The 20567-nt window shown below is 34.1% G+C and overlaps 1 protein-coding gene across 2 annotated transcripts in view; it reads right to left on the bottom strand.

The window, feature by feature from the left end:
• Nucleotides 1–1431: 1431 nt before the first annotated feature.
• MFSD8 (major facilitator superfamily domain containing 8) overlaps nt 1432–20567 on the bottom strand; it is a 32243-nt gene continuing 13107 nt past the window's right edge. Inside the window, exons 4-12 of one of the 2 annotated variants that reach the window (XM_032857938.1) lie at nt 19711–19951; nt 18747–18860; nt 16605–16749; nt 15832–15887; nt 10769–10877; nt 8064–8198; nt 4209–4312; nt 3873–4120; nt 1432–2039 (exon numbers count right to left, since the gene is read on the bottom strand). In XM_032857938.1, the coding sequence (XP_032713829.1) occupies nt 1833–2039; nt 3873–4120; nt 4209–4312; nt 8064–8198; nt 10769–10877; nt 15832–15887; nt 16605–16749; nt 18747–18860; nt 19711–19951 (1359 nt within the window). In that variant the 3' untranslated portion in view covers nt 1432–1832. Of the gene's footprint in view, nt 2040–3872; nt 4121–4208; nt 4313–8063; nt 8199–10768; nt 10878–15831; nt 15888–16604; nt 16750–18746; nt 18861–19710; nt 19952–20567 lie in introns of those variants that run through there. The other variant, XM_032857946.1, reaches the window with a different exon arrangement.

Below are 20567 nucleotides of genomic sequence, written 5' to 3'. Positions count from 1 at the left end.
TTAGAGGCAGAGAATGGGTGATAGTTGACAGGGGCTTGTGGGTGGAGGAAATGAGAAGATGTTGGTCAGAGAACTTCCTATTATAAGATAAATAAGTTCTGGGGATTTACTCTATAGCATGGTGATCACAATTAATAATGCTGTATTTTATACTTAAAAGTTGCTGAGAGTAGATCTTAAATGTTCTCACCACAAAAAAGAAAGGGTAATTATGTGATAGGACAGATAGGATAGACAGAAGTGTTAGCTAATGCTATGGCGGTAACCATTTTGCTATATATAAATTCATCAAATCAATGCATTGTACACCTTCAACTTACACAATGTTATATGTAAATTATATCCCAATAAAGCTGGAAAAACAAACAAACAAAAGATACAGGGAGAAGATATATCTCTACAGGCCGAGGAGAGAGACCTCAGAAGAAACCAACCCTGCTGACAACCTTGATTGTAGACTTCTATCCTCCAGAACTGTGAGAAATAAATTTCTTTGTTCAAGCCCCCTCCCCAAAAAAAAAAGAAAAGAAAAAAAAAGGAAAAAAACACGAGTACAGTAAACAGTATAAAGTGCAGATTATAGTGTTTACTTAATTATTTTGAGATTTGAAAATAAAACTTAGAGTAGGAAACATTTGGTAAAATATTTAGAAATATTTTTGCATTTTTTGGTAATATTGATCATCCATATACATAATTCTATACTAGTTCCTCTTATCAGCATTCAACATATGTAGAGGTAGAAATGTATACATAGAGAGTGTGATTTAGCCAACTTCAAGTAAACTCAGTAAACTGATAGAGTAAAGCAAATTTACCTAAAATATTTATTAGCTTAGCTAGACTGGGGCTGTCATGGCCCATGCCAATTTAAAATTCTGCAGTTCTGAATAGCTGCACATAGTTTGAAAACTGTTGTGTCTTCTCTGTCACTACCAAGAGATGGGAAAAGTAAATAATTGAAGTGATAGTTTTTCTCCAGAATTTAAGGGAGTTGAAAAATGCCAGTAATTTTAATACACAGTTTGCTGTTCAGTATATGTATACTGTAACACACTTAGCTCATGTTCCTAAAGTGAGTTATTACTAGTAGTACTTGAAAGAAAATTGTAATTAGTCCTATTGAAGATAGTGTAATTCATCTTCATCTCTTACTCCTCTTTATTGCTCAAGTATTAGCATTATTTGTGCTTACCTATTAACTTAGGGGTTACTTAGTGAGATCCTGAACTAAAATAGGACAAAAGGTATAATATTAAAAATAATGACATAGAACATCAGGTAGAACAGCAGGCCATGATAAATAGAAAATTTAGGAGTCATGATTTTTATTTCATAGGAAATTTGATAATAGAAATTGCATTTTTAAATAAATAAAAAGTAGGTATCTTCAAACAGAGATACTTCTATGTAGGTAATTTCTTTTTCTTTTTTTTTTTTTTTTGTTATAGGTAATTCATACAGAACTCTCCCTATGATTTCACTGCCTATTTTCTCATTATTTTAATGACACCTCTGCAGTCTAAGCTAAAAGTACAACTTCCCACTTATAAACCATTGTCCATTCACTCATGAGTTCATGCACCCCAAAAGAGATGTTATGATAGAATATCTTTTGAAAGAAGGAAATTATGAACCAGAGTGTTTTAATATTATCTTATTATTCGCAATTACACATTGAATTCCCTGAATTATTCAATGTATGTTCTTGTTATTCAAAATATACAATATTTGCAGCCTGACTTTTGGAACCTGACTCATAGCAATGATCTAGCAGAGCCCTGGAAGAGGAAGTCCCATACAAAGTACTTTCCATTGCAGAGTTAGTTACGTTACTCTTGAATCCTTCCATGCCTTACAGAAAAAGCAATGAGTCTTTTGTATACTGCAACCAGGAGCAGGATGGTAAGTACCACTATTCCACACACAAGGCTGAATGCCCATCGTGGGCCCCAGGAAGTGTAAAGTTGGCTGATGAACACAGGTCCAAGAATCCGTGCTGCACTTCCAGAAGCTGTTAACCAGCCCATGTACACACCCTGTGGCAGGGAGAGGGAAGGAGAAGCTGATTGATATTCAGGTTTAGCTATTTTAAAAATAGGATGATACTACTACTACTATTAGTATGACTCCTACTAATAATGATAATACTATTAGCAAACTATAATAAACTCACAAGAATCACTTTCTCCATCTTTGATTTTTGAATTAAATATATAAAATGCCTCTGTATAAATACAGCAAATAATGAACAATAAACTTACTTGATTAGTCAGTTTAAGAAAAATATAGTAGTATAAAGGGACAGTGTCTGCTGAAGCCCTGGAAACAATATGATTTATTAATTATCCTTTACAGCCAACATTTATTTTATACTCCCTATCTTCCAAGCACTGTGCTAGGTGTTTTACATGTATTGTTTCCAACATTCACAAGTTTCTACAATTGGTATTGGATAATTAAATTAATTAAATTAAATGGGGATCCATTTAACAAACATGGAAGGTGAAGCCCAGAAAATTCAAGCAACTTGTCCAAAATATTTGGAGGCATGGTTGGCTGACTCCACTATACCACTTTTCACTATACCAAAATGTCACTCTTCCAACTACTGTACCCCAAATAATCTACCTAAGAATGTACAGTGCAGCAATTCTTCTTCTTAGTCCAGTACCTCAAATTGAAAACCACCTAACTGTCCATCAATGATGGATTAAGTAAATAAATTATGGTATATTTAATGAATGGAATGCTAATCAGTTGTTTAAAAGAAAAAGGTCTTATATCAAGTAAGCTCTTATAAAGGGAACATCTATAAGCACTAACATGGAAAGAAAGCTATGGCTACTGTAAAAAATGCAAGATGGAAAAAAATTTATGTATATGTGATATATTCTGTGTTATCTTTTTCTAAAAAGTCAAGAGTACGCATATGCTTGAATAGGTATTGAAAAATGCAAATGAAGTGAACAGGGGTCTTTAGTGTATTGAGGATAAGGGGAGCCTTCATTTTCTGCCATACACACTTCAAACCATTTGGCTTTTGTTACAACTATCATACATTGCTTTTGTAATTTGCTTTTATTCTTGATTTTGAAAATTTGAAAATACAATTTTATATTTTAAAAACCTCAGAAATACTTTACCTGCTATTATAGCTTAAAAACACAGTATTAAAAATTTTCTTTTCTCTTTGTCTTGCATCAGTAGAAACACTAATTTCTGTCCTCAAAATGTAAAACTATCAGTGAAATTTTTAAGGAAGAAATTCATATCTTCACTTTTTTTTTTAATGATTTTACTTATTTGACAGACAGAGATCACAAGTAGGCAGAGAGGCAGACAGAGAAGGGTGGGGAAGCAGGCTCCCCACTGAGCAGAGAGCCCCATGTGGGGCTCGATCCCAGGACCCTGGGATCATGACCTGAGCCGAAGGCAGAGGCTTTAACCCACTGAGCCACCCAGGCGCCCCTTCATATTTTCACTTTGTGACCATTTAAACAACTTCTACTAAAAAGATGAGTCAGAAATAAAACTTGGGGGACACCTGAGTGGCTCAGTTGGTTAAGCGTCCAATTCTTGGTTTTGGCTCAGAACATCATCTCAGGGTTGTGAGATAGAGCCCAACACCAGGCTCCGCACTTAGCACGGAGTGAGCTTGAGATTCTCTCCCTTTTCCTCTACCCCTCCCCTTACTCTGGTGCTTTCTCTCTCTAAAATTAAAAAAAAAAAAATCATTTTAAAAAGGGCTGAATACAATAAAAATCCACCAAGTCAGCTTGTGTGAAAATAGAGAATGGTAGCAAAAAATGTGAGTGCTTACAACTCTATTTCATATAATTGCAATAGCAATATCAGGGTAAATGACTCACCTGAGGTTTTGGTCCCAGAATTTTTGAATATAATGTATAGGACATAACATTACAGGATGGATAGCCTATTCCAATTAGCACAGCTGATGTGAGGAACTGGGCCAGATGGATCATGGGGGTGTAGAAGCACCAGGCTTGTTCAGTTGGGCAACCAGTTGGTCCTTCATTGTGATCTTCTCTTGGAGATTTCCAAAGAGTAATAATAATTTCCCCAAATGTGGTATTAGGAATTGAATTATTATGTAAATCTGTTAAAACAAAATTAGCACAGTGCATTACTTGCTACTTTTAGATGAATAACAGGGGCAAACATTATAGAATTGTGTATGGTTATACCTTCCCACTGTATTTTGGGAAACTGATTTCCCCAGGGTAACAAGATAAAGAAGCCGACCCATACAACAATGAGTCCTCCCAGTAGAATGGCACGTTCGCCAATCCTGTGAAAGAACATAAACTTTGTAATTTAAAAACAAAACAGTATTACATAGTTCCATTACTTTTATATTTTAAAACTGTGATATAATATCTTGATCCTTTTAGTCATATACCAAATAATATGAATGTTAAATATAATTTTCCACTAAAAAGAACCAACTGATTTCAGATCTAGAACAGAAAACATGTAAGATGAGCCTGGAGGGGTGCCTAGGTGGCTCAGTCAGTTATGTGTCTGCCTTCGGATCAAGTCCAAGATCTTAGGGTCCTGGAATCAAGCCCCAAGATGAGCTCCCCGCTCTACAGGGAGTCTGCTGCTTCCTCTGCCCCTTCTCTGTTCCTGCTCTCTCTCTCTCTAATACATAAATAAATAAATCTTTTAAAAAAAGAAAAAGATGAGTCTGGATATTTTTTCCTACCAAAAGTATTAGATGCTAGAGGTGACTACTAGGCCCTCCCAGTACCTAGATAAAGGTACTCTGAGCCAATTTGAAGATGCTGGCCAAAAACGTAACAGTGTGAACACCAAAAATAATAGTAATAACAATGGATTAAAACACATAAAAACGTTATCTATGAATTCATATTATATTAAAATAAAATGCTCTTGGTTACTTTTAAAGGATGTTAGGAAGCTGAGTCATTATTTAAAAAAATCATTTAATAAAAGGAAGTAGTCATCTTGTCTTTCCTATACAAACTGTACCTCAAGATAACCAAATAATTGGTGATAAGAAGGTTCTCTTTAAAGAAAATATTCCAAAAAATTAAATAAAGACATGATAGAATTAAAAACCAGCATTATATAATGATCTATTAATAAATTAATGAATCTAGGAATGCTTGACAGTCACTAACAGTATAAAAAGAGATAAACAAAATGTAACATTTTTCATGATGTAAGCATATAATACCATCTATAAAGTATATTCTTGTCAAAAAATTGAACTTAAATTTCATCAAGCTTCTAGATCTAAGGACCAATTTTTGAGAAATATAGTAAACACAGGAAAATGTAAAACAACAAAAACAAGAACAAAAACACCACAGGGATTCACTTAATCAGCGAGATCCAAAATGCGAGAAACTATAAAACATACATCCTGGTTTCTTCAATTTGGAAGGGAAAATAAGAGAGAAAAATAAATGTATAGATTAAAAGGCTTAAGAAACTTAAGAGCCTGAGTCAAGTAAGTCGTGAAACAAAATAAGACAGTATGAAATAAAACAAATTTTAAAAACTATTGCAACCATAGAGAACATTTGAATACTGCTTGGATAATCAGAAATCACTTAATTTTAAAATTTGTTTTTGTTATTTATTTATTTAAGATTTATTTATTTTAGAGAGAGAGAGAGAGAGAAATAGAGCGCATGTGTGCATGCACTGGGGGGAGGGGCAGAGGAAGAGAAACTCAAGGAGCCTCCCTGTGGAGTAGGCAGATGAATCACACTTACCAAGGATTGATAATTGTTGAAGTTGGGTAATGGATATTAGAAATTCAGTACATGATGCTCTCTATTCCCTTGTATATGTTAGAAATTTTCTATAATAAAAGTGAAATATACAAACAAGACCAAAGGTCTCCTAAAACAGGGCACCTAGGGGGCTCAGTTGGTTAAGCGTCTGCCTTTGGTTCATGCCATGATCTCAGGGTCCTAGGATCAAGTCCTGCATCAGGCTCCCTGCTCAGTGGGGAGTCTGCTTCTCTCTCTCCCCCTGCCACCCTGCTCATGTTCTCTCTCTCTTGCTCCCTCTCTCTCTCAAATAAATAAATAAAATCTTTAAAAAAAGACTTCCTGGACGCCTGGGTGGCTCAGTGGGTTAAAGCCTCTGCCTTCGGCTTAGGTCAAGATCCCAGGGTCCTGGGATCAAGCCCCACATCGGGCTCTCTGGTTGGTGGGGAGCCTGCTTCTCTTTCTCTCCCTCTGCCTTCCTCTCTGCCTGCTTGTGATCTCTCTCTCTGTGTTAAATAAATAAACAAAATCTTAAAAAAATAAATAAAAAAAGACTTCCTAAAACGATATATACAAACCCAAACACCACATCACCCTCAGAATACCTACAAGGTTTCACATCTTTCTAACCTGATGTTCTCCCATTTGAAGGTTCCTATGTTTATAGACCCGAATAGAGGAGCCAAAATACAGATACAAACATAGACATAGATTTATATTCAAAATAAATAATAGTAAGTGCATTACAGAGTAGAGCAGTCCTGCTGATAGGCATTCTTACAGATTGTCCAATTCTCCCATTTGCCATTTCTTTCATTCTGCCCTAGCCAAATTTGTTTGCCTGCTTCTTTCTAGCACTGCTGCTCTCTCCCAACCCTGCCCTTGCTAATCTTTATTTTCTTCCTCTCTCCATTCTTCTTCATAGTACTTATCACTACCTGATTTTACATTTTTATTTATTGGTTTTCCCACCCATTAGCATACAAGCTCTTTGAAGGTATGAATAGGACAATTTGTAAAAATGCCTATCAGCAGGACTGCTCTACTCTGTAATGCATTTACTATTATTTATTTTGAATATAAATCTATGTCTATGTTTGTATCTGTATTTTGGCTCCTCTATTCGGGTCTATAAACATAGGAATCTTCATAGTATCTCCCATTACGCTTAACCCTACACACGGACTCAAGATTTGCTAATTGATTTTAGAACTTTATAAAGTTCTAAAGTATTTTTTAAAAAAGATTTTAAAAATTTATTTATTAGAGAGAGAGTGAGAGAGAGAAAGCATGAGCAGGGGACAGGAGAAGGAGAAGCAGCCTCGATCCCAGGACGCTGGGATCATGACCTGAGCGGAAGGCAGATGCTTAACCGACTGAGCCACCCAGGTGCCCCTAAAGTTCTAAAGTATTATTAAAGCATTTTAGGAATAATTAAATTCTTAGAATTGTCTAAATTCATCAACTAATGTGCCATCTTAGACTATATGAATGAACTTAATTTTATACAAGCACTTTCCCCAAAGCATGTTACTGCAGTTGTAGTTTTACAAAATGCTTCTTTAAAACAATGTTCTTGGGGTGCCTGGGTGGCTCAGTCTGTTAAGTGTCTGCCTTGGGCTCAGGTTGAGATCCTGGGATTCTGGAATTGAGCCCTGCAGCCCAGCCGGCTCCCTACTGAGCAGGGGGTCTGCTTCTCCCTCTCCCTCTGCTCATGCTCCTGCTCTCTCTCAAATAAATAAAAATCTTTTAAAAATTTTTAGAAAAGGGATGTTCTGTGGTCAAAGTTACAAGTAACTTTGAGAAATGCTACATAATGTCTTTGTCATTATGGTGATATTATATATATGCACTGAAGATTTGGAAATTTTAGAGTAAAAGAAGTTTGGTAATTTTACAGAATTTTCCAGACTTAACCATTGAATCTTTTCTGTTGTACAACCTATACAGCAGAATAGAATTTTATAAAATACACTTTAAGAAATACTTTAAATAAACCATAATATACAAAAGATATGTTAGAAGAAATTAATTCACTTTGTAAAATATCTTGCTTTACCAAAGAATATGCCATATGGTATAGAAATATCATGCTCCCTTAATAAACTTTAAATCTGTTTGCAACCATTCAAGGACTAAAAGTAATACACAATGAGAGAAAAACTTTAAGGTATTTTACAAACACAGTTGTTTACATTGTTAGCTCTGTTTCATGTTTCACTTTTTTAGAAAAAAGACTTTTTTAAAAGTCTATTTTAAAATTCACTGAAACAAAATCAAAGACACATAACTTACTTCTTGGAAAGTAATTTAATCCCCATGAAAATAATAACCGCCTCAACTCCAAGAGCAGCAAGTATTACTCCATCATATAATACAGCTTGTTCTCTAGTCCAGGCATACATATCCATTGTTAATGGAGTAACGATTCTAAAAAAAAAAAATTTTTTTAATTTAAATCATAGGCATTATAAATGTGAAATAGAAGCTTTAATAACAATATTGATATATTCAAGAATTTGCACCCCTTTTAGAAATGACACCAGTTCTACATTAAAAAAAAATTAACACATTTTAAGCACATTTTGTTGCTATGTGCACTAGCTACTAAGTTAGGCTGTTTGTATTTTTTATTTACTAATATTTATTCTAATTATATAAGTAATATATCCACATTGCAAAAATTCTGAAGGGCAGGAAAAGAAACAAACTGTAATTCTTACCATTCTAACTAACTAGCATGGTTAAATGGGTTTAAATTGGTTTCTTTTAAATTTCACTGAAATAAGTAATAACATAATAGTAACAATGTTTCTGTAATTAAGTTATTAGAAACTTGCTGGATTTTTCTTCCTCAGTCTCTTTCATCCCTATTTCTGAATGTATTTCTTTCCCTACTTCTTGTTTTTTTTGGAAGATTTAATTAATTTATTTGATAGAGTGAGTAAGAGAGAGACAGAGAGGGAGAAAGAGCAGAGGGAGTGACAGAGGGAGAGGGAGAAGCAGACTCCTCTCTGAGCAGGAAGCCCAACAGGGGGCTCAATCCCTGGACTCTAGGATCATGATCTGAGCAGAAGGCAGATGCTTAACTGACTGTGCCGCCCAGGTACCCTTCTTTCCCTACTTCTGAATGTTATTCTTCTTCTATATGACTGTCTCCTTCCTTGCCAAGATTCTTTTCCTACTCTCTATCTCCTCTATTAACTGGCTACAAAATCGAATTGAAATATATTGGGGCACCTAGGTGGCTCAGTGGGTTAAGCCTCTGTCTTTGGCTCAGGTCATGGTCTCAGGGTCCTTGGATTGAGCCCCGCATCGGACTCTGCTCAGTGGGGAGCCTGCTTCCCCTCTGTGTGCCTGCCTCTCTGCCTGCTTGTGATCTCTCTCTCTGTCAAATAAATAAATAAAATCTTCAAAATATATATATATATATTTAAGATACTCATTCTTAAAAAAAAAAAGAATATCACCATTTTTAATTTGATTATCAGAAGAGCTGATGTGGAAAATGGTTTGGTAGTTTCTCAGTAAGTTAAACATAGAATTACCATATGATTCAGCAAATCCACCTCTGGGTATATAACCAAAAGAACTGAAAGCAGGGACTCAAACATATACCTGTACACCAGTGTTCATCACAGCATCATAGTATTATTCACAAATGCCGAAAGGTGGAAATAACCCAAAATCCACTGATAGATGAATGGATAAATGAAACTGGTATATAAACACAATGGAATATTATTTAGCCATAAAAGGTATGAAATTCGAATATATGCGATAATATGGATGAACCTTAAAAACATCTTGCTAAATGAAATAAGCAAGACACAAAAGGACAAAAGGAAATGTGTTGTATGATTCCATTTATTTGAGGTACCTAGATTGGGCAAACCCACAGAGAACGTAGAATAAAGGCTACCAGGGGCTGGGTGAGGGGCACTGGGGACTTACTGTTTAATGAGTATAAAACTTCTATTTAGAATGAGGAAAAGATTCTGGAAATGGATAGGAGTTATGGTTGTACAACATTTGTGAATAGACTTAATGCCACTAAATTGTACAATTAAAAACAGTTAAAATGGTACACTTTATGTTATGTATATTTTACCACAATTTTTAAAAATGCCCCCAAAATCAGATGAACTGAAATTTTCACATACTTCAATAATTTTAAAAATAAAAAATCAAGCAAATCTACATGTACTGGCATAAAAATGTTACAATGATTACAAAGGAATAAACCAAATTTTCAAGTGATGTCCATATTCTATGTTGATTTAATATACACACACACCCCACTACTTATATAGAAAAGAATTTGAAAAATTAATACTGAAATATTAGCAGTGGTTACTTCCAGGGAAAGAAGTGGATGTGGAGATACAGTTATAGAGTTTAGAATATTTATACCAAGAATGTACTATTTTTACAATAAAATGGAAAGGCATTTTAAAAACAAAAAGCCATATGATAGCTAACAGTCAACAAAACCTACACAAGTCAAGGATTTTATAATATACTACTTTTTTTTTTTTCAGGATCAGAGCTTGAATAGAATTAACATTGCCAGACTGAACCCAATACATGTAAATATAAATAGATAGTTATATAGCCTAAAGTTAATTAAATCATGGCACTGAAGTTTTAGAACTATATTAAATATATATATATAAAACTCAAAAAAAGGAAAGAAAGACTAGTGACCAGATTCCTTTATAAGGAAGTGAGATAAAGTAGTAAGATAACAGATAAGTATTAAACTGTATTCAGGTTAAAAGCATCAAATTTATATGTACTTTTTTCATCATGACAAAAAATATGCCTTATATAAAGTTTTTGAGAACATCGATATACCTGATTAACGTTGTATTAAGAATTGCATTATTCATTATTATTATTCATAATAATTCATATTCATTATTATTCATTATAATTTGTATTATTATAAGTTGCATTATTTATGTAATGTGATTTGATGAAGACAAAATAAAACTTACGTTTCAAAAAGGGCAAAGATAAATAGAACCACAAAAAACAGAACATTGGTGGCCACAACCGCAACTTGATCAATATTTCCTGGTGGAACCTGAACTTCATCTGTACTTGCTATAATAAATAGGAGAAAAATTTTATTACTTAAACATCTAATTTTTCTGATGACACTAAAATAATGTCGAAATTATATGTAGCAAATTCTATGACTGAACATTTAAAATCACTTTTAGGCTCAAAGCAGTTTAAAAGTAACAATTTAAGACAGAAATAATTTTTATTTTTTAAAGATTTTACTTATTTGAGAGAGCTAGAGCACAAGCAGGGGGAGCTGCAGAGGGAGAGGGAGAAGCAGACTCCTCTCAGAACAGAGAGCCCAACGTGAGCCTCGATCCCAGGCTCCTCCGATCACGACGTGAGCCAAAGGAAGATGCTTAACCAACTGAGCCACCCAGGTACCCCAACAGAAATAATTTTTATAATGGCATTTGAAAATAAAGTGAATTTTCTTCCCAGGAGCTATACTTTCTGTTATCTATAGGAAATAGTCGTATTTTCTACAAGCTTTCTCTCAATCTAAAACAGGAATATTATAAAATTATATAAAATGATCTCATACTAAAAATATTTCCATTGCAGGCACCTGGGTGGCTAGTTGGTTAAGCGGCCACCTCGTGGTTTCAGTTCAAGTCATGATCTCAGGGTCAGGAGGTTGAGCTCTGCGTCAGGCTCTGCATTTCAGTGGGGAGTCTGCTGTAGATTCCCTTTCCCTCTCCCTCTGCCTCTCTCCCTGCTCATGTACTCTCTCTTTCTCGCCCTCAATAAATAAAATCTTTTAAAAAAGTAAATTTCCATTGCAAGGTTTTTTCCTATTTCACTTAAATTTAAACTTATGAGGATTTCAATGAAGACCTCATAATAGTTTATTAAATCAGTTAGTTCTGTGATTCACTTCAATGGATATATATTTTGAATTTCAATGCTATGTGAAATTAGAATTAGTAAATATCTTCATGTTATTACCACAATTCTTCGAAGTCCTTATGTTATTATTTATATTTTTATCAAGGAATACATTTTACGGGGCACTTGGGTGGCTCAGTCGTTAAGCATCTGCCTCCAGCTCAGGTCATGACCCCAGGTCCCGAGATCAAGTCCCAAATCTCTCTCCCTCATCATCAGGAAGCCTGCTTCTCCCTCTCCCACTCCCCCTCCTTGTGTTCCTTCTCTCTGTCTCTCTCTGTCAAATAAATAAATAAAATGTAAAAAAAAAAGAAAAAAAGAAATATATATTGCAAATAACCACCAAGATTTGATGGTGGTTTTATAAATTAGGAGGGCAGGGGCGCCTGGGTGGCTTAGTCGTTAAGTGTCTGCCTTTGGCTCAGGTCATGATCCCAGGATCCTGGGATGGAGCCCAACATCAGGCCTTCCGCTCAGCGGAGAGCCTGCTTCTCCCTCTCCCGCTCCCCTGCTTGTGTCTTGTGTATACTCTCTCTCGGTAAGATAAATAAAATCTTTAAAAAAATAATAATAAATTAGGAGGGTAAAGTGAGTGTACTTATTTATCTTGAACTATGTAGTTAAGCTGCACACTATTGACTGTGAATAGGACTATTTCTGATGTAATCAAGAAGTGTGAAGCCATATTTATCTACTTATATACATCTGTCACGCTATTTTATAAATTATCCACTTATTCAGAGTAAACCAAGTTGGTAATTCAAGAACATCTTTATTTTCTGTGCTATCTTTAAGCGTATGTGTAGCAGCAGCAGGGGGCAAGGGGCTACTTCCATCAGACAGTTTTTCTCATCATAAAAAAGTTGGAAGCCAGTCTTTACTCCTTTGAATCAAAAGGCAACCCTGCCCCACGTAAGACTGGAGTTTGCTTCATATGTGCTTAGTTTCCCGCAGCCTCTACCCACTACTGGTTTCAATGGGGAAAGCTCTGAAACGTTGCATTCTAGATTATGAGGACTGACTGGGTATCCAATTATGAGGGTTTTTTAGTTTTTGTTTTTTTGTTGTTGTTTTGTTTTCTTTGACAGAGAGAGAAAGACACAGGAAGAAAAGGAGCACAAGGAGTGGGAGAGAGAGAAGGAGAAACAGGCTTCTCGCTGAGCAGGTAGCCCCATGAGGGGCTGGTTCCCAGCATCCTGGGATCATGACCTGAGCTGAAGGCAGACGCTTAACGAATGAGCCACCCAGTCTCCCCAAATTATAAGAATTTTTAAGAAAACAATAGATTCATATATTGATTCAAAGACTATGTAATTAGAAATTATAATCTATCCAATGATAGTATTTTTAATAACAGCAAAAAAACGGGCGGATTTAAATACTTACTGAAATTGAAAAATGACTTTTGTTTTGGAAACCATTTTGAAGTACTTAGATTCTTAAGAAAGAAAATAAGTCTGGTTTTTCTAAATTCTCATTTGTGCAGTGCTGTGCAACAGACCTCTGACATGATGGAAATGTTCTTTGCCTGTGTTGTATAATTCAGTTAGATGCTAGCCACATATACCCATAATTTAACACTTGAAATGTTGCTAGTGTGCCTGAGGAATTTCTTAAATGTAATTTAATTTAAATAGCCATATGTGGCTGGTGTCTACCATACTGGACAGTGTGTTGCATAGACCAGCAGCATCAGCTTCCATGATAGCTTATTATAAATGTAGATTCTCAGAATATCACTAGGTTCATCAGATTTAGTAAATAAAAATACAGGATACCCAGTTAAGTTTGAATTTGTGATAAATAATAATAATATTTTCTGTGCAATATTTGAAATTTAAGTATAAGAATGTTCCATGAAATATCTGAGGCATATTTATAATAAAGATTATTCATACAAATAAATAAAAAAAATTAAAAATATAAATATAATAATAAAATATATTATTTAACTATATATTATATTTTATTTATATATTTTATTATATATAATAAAATATATTATTATATAATATTATTAAAAATTAAAAATAAATAAATAAATAAATAAAATAAAAGATCATTTGTTGCTTATCTGAAATCTAAATTTAACTGGCTGAGACATATTTACACTAAAAAATTATTCAAATTCAACTGGGCATCCTGTGTTTTATCTGGCAGCCCTAATCAGCCCTTTTCCCCCAGGCCTAGTGATTCAGAACTGGCATTTTAACAAGCTTTTCAGGTGCTTTATAAGCATGTTAAAGTCAGTGAAGCACTGATCGATATTGTTATCCTTTTCCAACTTCTGAAAAGATTTCACTTCTGATGTATCTCCTTTGTCGTCCCACGTTATACTCACCCTCTTCAAATTGTTCATTCCTTTTATCTGATAGGTCCTTTAAGTTAGCACCCTATTTTTCACATTTTAAGCAAAGTGGCTTATACCCCCTGCTGGCACTTGCTCACCATTCTTTCTTTCCTTTGCTTTTCTTTCATTTTGAAAGCCTTCAAATATATATTCAGCTCCTCTATTCAACAATATTTTGCCACACTTAATTCATCTACCCCTTCCTTTTTTTTCTCTCCCTCTTTGTTGCTGTAGTTTTTCACTGGCTTACTCTGAAATTTGTATCTCTAGCTTCCATCTCAATGGCCAAAGTTACGAACGCCTCAGCATTTCTGAGTTTTTCTACTGTAGCAGTATATTTAGCTTGATCCAAACCAAAATCATTTTCTCTGTTCAACTGATGTCCCTTCCTAAATTCTTGTTCTCACCTATTCTTTCACTTATCTAGACTCAAAACCTGACAGACATTTTCAACAACTCCCTCTACTCCTTAATATGCCATATCTAATCTGTCAAGAATCTTGACTTTTTCTTTCCCCTTCAAAAACTCGTATCTATTCCTTCTCCATTCTTAGCTGCTGCCCTAGTTCAGGCCTTTACACACCTGTATTAGTCTCACATGGAATCTATTATCAGACTTCTTTTTTCAAAAACTTACTAATGCTCCTCACCACTCTGTTCTCCACCCTACTACTTTTAACTTAACCTTCCACTAGTTTTGTCATGAAATTAAATAAAATGGCTATAAAAGTACTTGGTAAAATAACACTGTGTTTTTTTCACAACTTTCCAAACTCCTTAAAGGCAAGAACTGAGTTGCAATCTTTTGCACAGAGGGGTACACGCCCCAAGAAGTAAAATAGTGGTTTATTTAGTAAAATATACCTACTGGCCAGATTGGATACCTACTTCTGAGTTCAGAGAAAGATCTAAGGGATGAAAATATACACTTGCAGAGTATACCAAAAGAATAAAAATACACGAGAGAAACCTATTCCCATGATTAAGGGAGTAAAGAAATGCTTGATACAGAAAAACACATTTGGAAGGAAAGTTACTGAAATCATCCCAAAGAACTGGAGGGTTTTAGGATATTGGCTCTTTACAACAAAGACGAAGTGATTTTTTTAGCAATGGTTTTAGCCTTGCCAATCATGAACACCAAATAACTGATCTGGGCATAACTTTTTAATTTTTTTAAATTTTTAAAAATTAAAAAAAAGTAAAGATTTTATGTATTTATTTGAGAGAGAAAGAGATTGAAAGAATGAGTGGGAGGAGCAACAGATGGAGAAGCAGACTCCCCTTGGAGGGGGAGCCCTACTTAGGACTCTCCTGGGATCATGACCCAAGCCGAAGGTAGATGCTTAACCAACTAAGTCACCCAAGGAGCTCCTAGGCATGCCTTTTTAAAAAATAATCAATTTAGGGGTGCCTGGGTGGCTCAGCCAGTTGAGTCTCTGCCTTCAGCTGGGTCATGATCCTAAGGTCCTGGGGTTGAGCACTGCATTGGGCTCCCTGCTCAGTGGGGAGCCCGCTTCTCCCTCTCCCTCTGCTCTTCCCCCTGCTTGCGCTCTCTCTCTCTCTCTCAAATAAATAAATAAAATACTTTAAAAAATAATAATCAATTTAGGTAACTTTCAACTTTGAAGATCCTCCCCGGTCACCCACTGTACTGTCCTCAGAAGCAAAATCCAAGTAAATATCAGACAGACAGAATCATCAGAAACACTTTGATAATGTTCTAGCAATTTAGTCAAACAGGTTAAATAGTACCTTCTTCAAAATTAACATTTTTACACTGTCGTCCTGAGTCATCCACACGATGTTCTCTTAAATAGAAAAAAATAAGTATTGTATCCATGAAAAACTTAGTATAAGAGATAAATGACTTAAATTTATTAGTAGCCTCCTATTTTTGCACATTCTGATATGGGTTTCTTTTACTGACTTCTGAGTAATGAGATTACTACCAGTGAGATATAACCAACAAAATTCAAAAGGTACAAGTTACAATTACTATATTATCCTATAAAATGAAAAATAATATTCAATTCATTCAAAAGCACACATGATCTACCTTAATAAATATTTTAAGTTTTCCATGATTTTGAACATTTGTTGTTAATGTTTTTGGGCCTTTGGATAAAGTACTCCAAGGAAATATAAAGTAATAAAACTTCTGTAGTTTTATAAAATTTCTTCTAATAAATAAAAAAGATAGGAGAGGTAAGTAACTTTTGGGTTTAAGGTTGATACCAATCATTAATCAACTTAAAATGTTACTTTCATGCTATTCCCCGATTTAGAAACCTATAGTTAGGAAATCAAGATCAAACCTTGAGTCTTCAAAGACTTTATTCTCATTTATCAGATTGTCCATTATTTGTTATGAGTACTATATTCATTAGCTGATCAAAACACGAACATGATTATAGATATCAAAAGCCAAACAAAGCCTTTATAGGAATAATTATCTCCCAATAATGATAATGCTTATTTAATTTCACAATTTTACAAAGGTAGTTTTATCATTTCTATCTAATTACCTTAATAGAATAAGGATCAGAATAATATTTAAAACTCCCAGGAACGCGCCAAGTAAAACTGGTGCTGTGTACATGTTTATCTGTAGTTTAATGGTATCCCATGTCACGCCCTTTTCTCCAATGAGAGCAAAACAAGTCTGAAAAACTTAATAAAATAAAATGTATACAGATGAATTATTAAGTAGGAGGCACAAGCTAAAAAAATGTGAAAGACATTTACAAGATTAGAAGCAACATTATGGAATCATCCATCTACATCATGTATCTCAATAGAGGCAAGAAATTTCAGGGGCATGGGGTACAATACTATTTCTTCTGTATAAAGCATAGATATTCATACAGTACATAAAAGATATACAATTGATCTGTGGTATTAGGAAAAAAATGTCTAAGAAGGCTCCTAATAATGAGAAAAATGTTAAACACCGATGTACATATACTCACAAAGTTTTATATCGGAAGTAACTTGTCAGTATCTTCCTTTTTAAAAAAACATCTCCATGGGAAATCTAAACTATCCAGTTTCTTCTATAAATAAATCATGACTTAATTTAAGAAACAGAATGTAACATTTTAAGTCAATATTTCAAATTATCAATGTGTATGTAAGGTATTTAAATTATATATGTTTTTAAAATTTGGATCTATGGCAAAAATCAGATTGGAAGAGTACTGGTTTGCTTTCCTGATGTAGATTCTATATCTGACTCTTCCAAAATTTACATGCAACCTTAAGGTAAAGATGAAGTAAGATACTATATTTAAGATACTTAGAACAGTGTCTAGCACATAGTAAGCATTCATTAAATGCTAGTGCTGTTAATGTGGTTATTATAGGAAAGGTCAACTAATCTTTTTCTGGTCTATTATTTACTCATCTAAATATAATATAAATATTTAAATGAGGTAATCTGTAAAATACCTTTTTCCTATCTCTTTCTTTTTGATTATTTATTTTATTCTTAGGTTGAAAATGTGGCAAATCAATGAACAAGATGATACAAATTTTAGTGCTGATCTTTTTTTTTCTAATGTCCTGTATGCCTTTATACTAGCTAGTACTGTCTCTGAACTTCCATTTTCTTGGCTCTAAAATGTTATGAGATTTATTGCATGCTTTTACCTCAGTTATTTTATTTTGTTTTATCATTATTTAATCTTTAAAATACTTCTTAAGTGGTCTAAATATTTACTGAGAACCTAAGTCTATACCAGGAACTGTGCTAGATACCGAGGGTAGAGTGGTAAATAAAAAAGACCAGACTGTATCTTCATATATTTTATAATATGGCAGTCAGTCCAATTATTCTACATTTGTGCTTATTATATTTTACTCCAGAATACTAAACTGAACCATTAGATTTTGGTGTAGGATAAATTAGATTATCTATTTTAGAGCTTTTTCTTGGCTATCTAAAAGGAAGTAATGGAAATGGGTGAGGGTGGGATATTAATGATGAAGTAAACTGAGCTGGATTCAAAGCAATGATATTCATAACTGTAATATTCAAAATATGAGACAATTATATGTTTTTTAATGTTTTCTAAGCATAAAGATTACTAATTTATCTAATCAGCAAAAAATTACCTGCCTTGGGGAAGTACTAAATTTCATTAATAATGTTTTACACTCAAAGTTCAAATGAAGCTTTGGAAGAAAAATGGTCTTTAAACAGTCTTTCAAAAATTCTTTCATTTTCTTCAACCTTAGAAAAATCTGAAAGGCATGGGCAAAGGGCAGAAGGGTAAAGAACCTTCTATAACTTTCCTTGAATACTCAGTCAAAAGAATTCTGTTTCTAATAACCGGGGCAAACTATTATGGAGATGTCAAGCTAAATGATTATTTCAAAGAACATATACTTTGGAGTCAGAATTATCTTTACACCTCATATTTCCCATATGCTATCTGGCTGACCTTGAATAATTTAGATTCTCTATGCCTTGGTGTCCTAATCTGTAAAATGGGACTGATATAATTTGCTTTAGAGGACATTTGTTAACACATATAAAGAGCCTAGCCTCCCGATGGATCAAAAAATATTAGTGTCCTTTCAGGTATGAGGTTTTATACTTGGACCCATTTAACATTTGAACCTTGAAATTTCTCCCATTCAAGTAATGACAAGTGAAAAATCCCTACCTGGACCTAGAATAAAACCCAATGCTTGACATGCACTAGTGTTTGCCATGGAACTTGTTCTTTCCTGAAGGGAAGTAGCACCGGCAATATATGATCTAATAACTGCCACATTTCCTAAAAAAAGACACAATAATTCAAAGTAAAAGAAAATATTCTTCAGTTTATAGAATTCAACTTAATTTGGCTTTATATAGAACAAAAATCACTGCTTCCTCTTTATGATCATACAAAGCATGTACATTGAGCAAATGTATAAGTTAATGGAAAATATTGCTTTCAGTAACATGAAAACACAGTTAAAGATCTGAATGAATGAAAAAGGCATTAGAGAAATGTTAAACTTTTTTTCTTCATTAAATATGGAGAAAGCACTGAGTAAATGGCATACTACTGATTGTTACAACTATTTTTAAAACAAAGATGTCAGACACTGCATGCTTTGCACCCATAATATAAGAAACAGAAAAAGAAATCCACTATGAATTGGGCTGAAAAAAATTTATTGAAAAAAATTCTCTTGAGTTCTTATTATGTGCAAGAGATTCTGTAAGGGGCCACAGAATATTTCAGGAAGTCATAAATTATCTCTCATTATAAAAGTTTTCTATCTGGTTAGTGATAAAGGATGAAAACAATGCAAAACAGTATGTAAGCAAGTGCCACAGACTAGAGAAAGGAAAGATCTGTTAAGGAATAGTTACCTAAGAAAGCTTTATGGAAGATACAGAACTTGAACTGAATCTTGAAGGATGAAGAATGATGGGAACAGAATAAAGAAACTATAAGTAATGGGAACATCATGAGGAAAGGCAAAATAACAGGAAAGATATGTGTCTATTTGTAATGAGAGATCTATATGTGAGATAGGATATTTTGAGGGGGTGACACCAGCTGAGAGAGGGCCATAAATGTCAGCATGAATGTAGGTCTGACACAGCCAAACATATACATACATATATATTACCTGCTCCAAATCCCACCAATCCACGAGCAACCAACATGTAGTATTTATTATGAGAAGCTGGAACGTGGACATAGGCATAGAGGCAGTTAGCCGCAACCGAAATGAAGATGGAGACAGTAAGAGGTTCTTTTCTTGGTCTATAATTAGACCACAAACCAAATATAGGTGAAGCTACCATTTGGCCAAGACTAAATGAAGCAATAACCCAGCCCAAAAAACTTGCATCAGCTGTCTGATCAATCTGCAGAAAAAAGTACAATGCTTTAAGAATTGTTATCCAAGAAAAATAAAGGTTATAAAACTTAAATACATTTTTCAGACCATGTAACATTTCCTATTTAAAGAAATAAAAACAATAATTCTAACATATAAGTTTTGTGACACTATTATTTATAATAAGGGATTTGAACTTCTGACATTATAATTAAATGTGCTACCAATTCACTACACATTAGGAAAAAAATGCTTGGGAAACTTCATCTTTTAGGATGATTTATGGGAATTTCTGGTTCATAAAAATCTTGTTAAAAATAACCACATTATATATATAAAACAATCACATCATAAAAATAATACGCCATTCCTTAATTAGTATAATGTTAATATTGTTGGTGGTGCCTGGGTGGCTCAGCTGGTTAAGCATCTGCCTTAGGCTCAGGTCACATTCCCTGGGTCCTGGGATGGAGCCCCACATCGGGCTCCCTGCTCAGCAGGGAATCTGCTGCTCTCTTCCCCTCTGCTTCTCCATCCTGCTCATGTTCTCTCTCGTCTCTCTCTCTTCTCTCTCTCTCTCTCAAATAAAATAAATAAATAAAATCTTTTAAAAAATAATGTAAATATAATTGTTTAGACTTATG

This window comes from Lontra canadensis, unplaced genomic scaffold (assembly GCF_010015895.1).
Source record: "Lontra canadensis isolate GAN:19392208 unplaced genomic scaffold, GSC_riverotter_1.0 scaffold1, whole genome shotgun sequence".
NCBI lineage: Eukaryota > Metazoa > Chordata > Mammalia > Carnivora > Mustelidae > Lontra > Lontra canadensis.
This window is presented reverse-complemented; position numbering and strand designations above follow the sequence as displayed.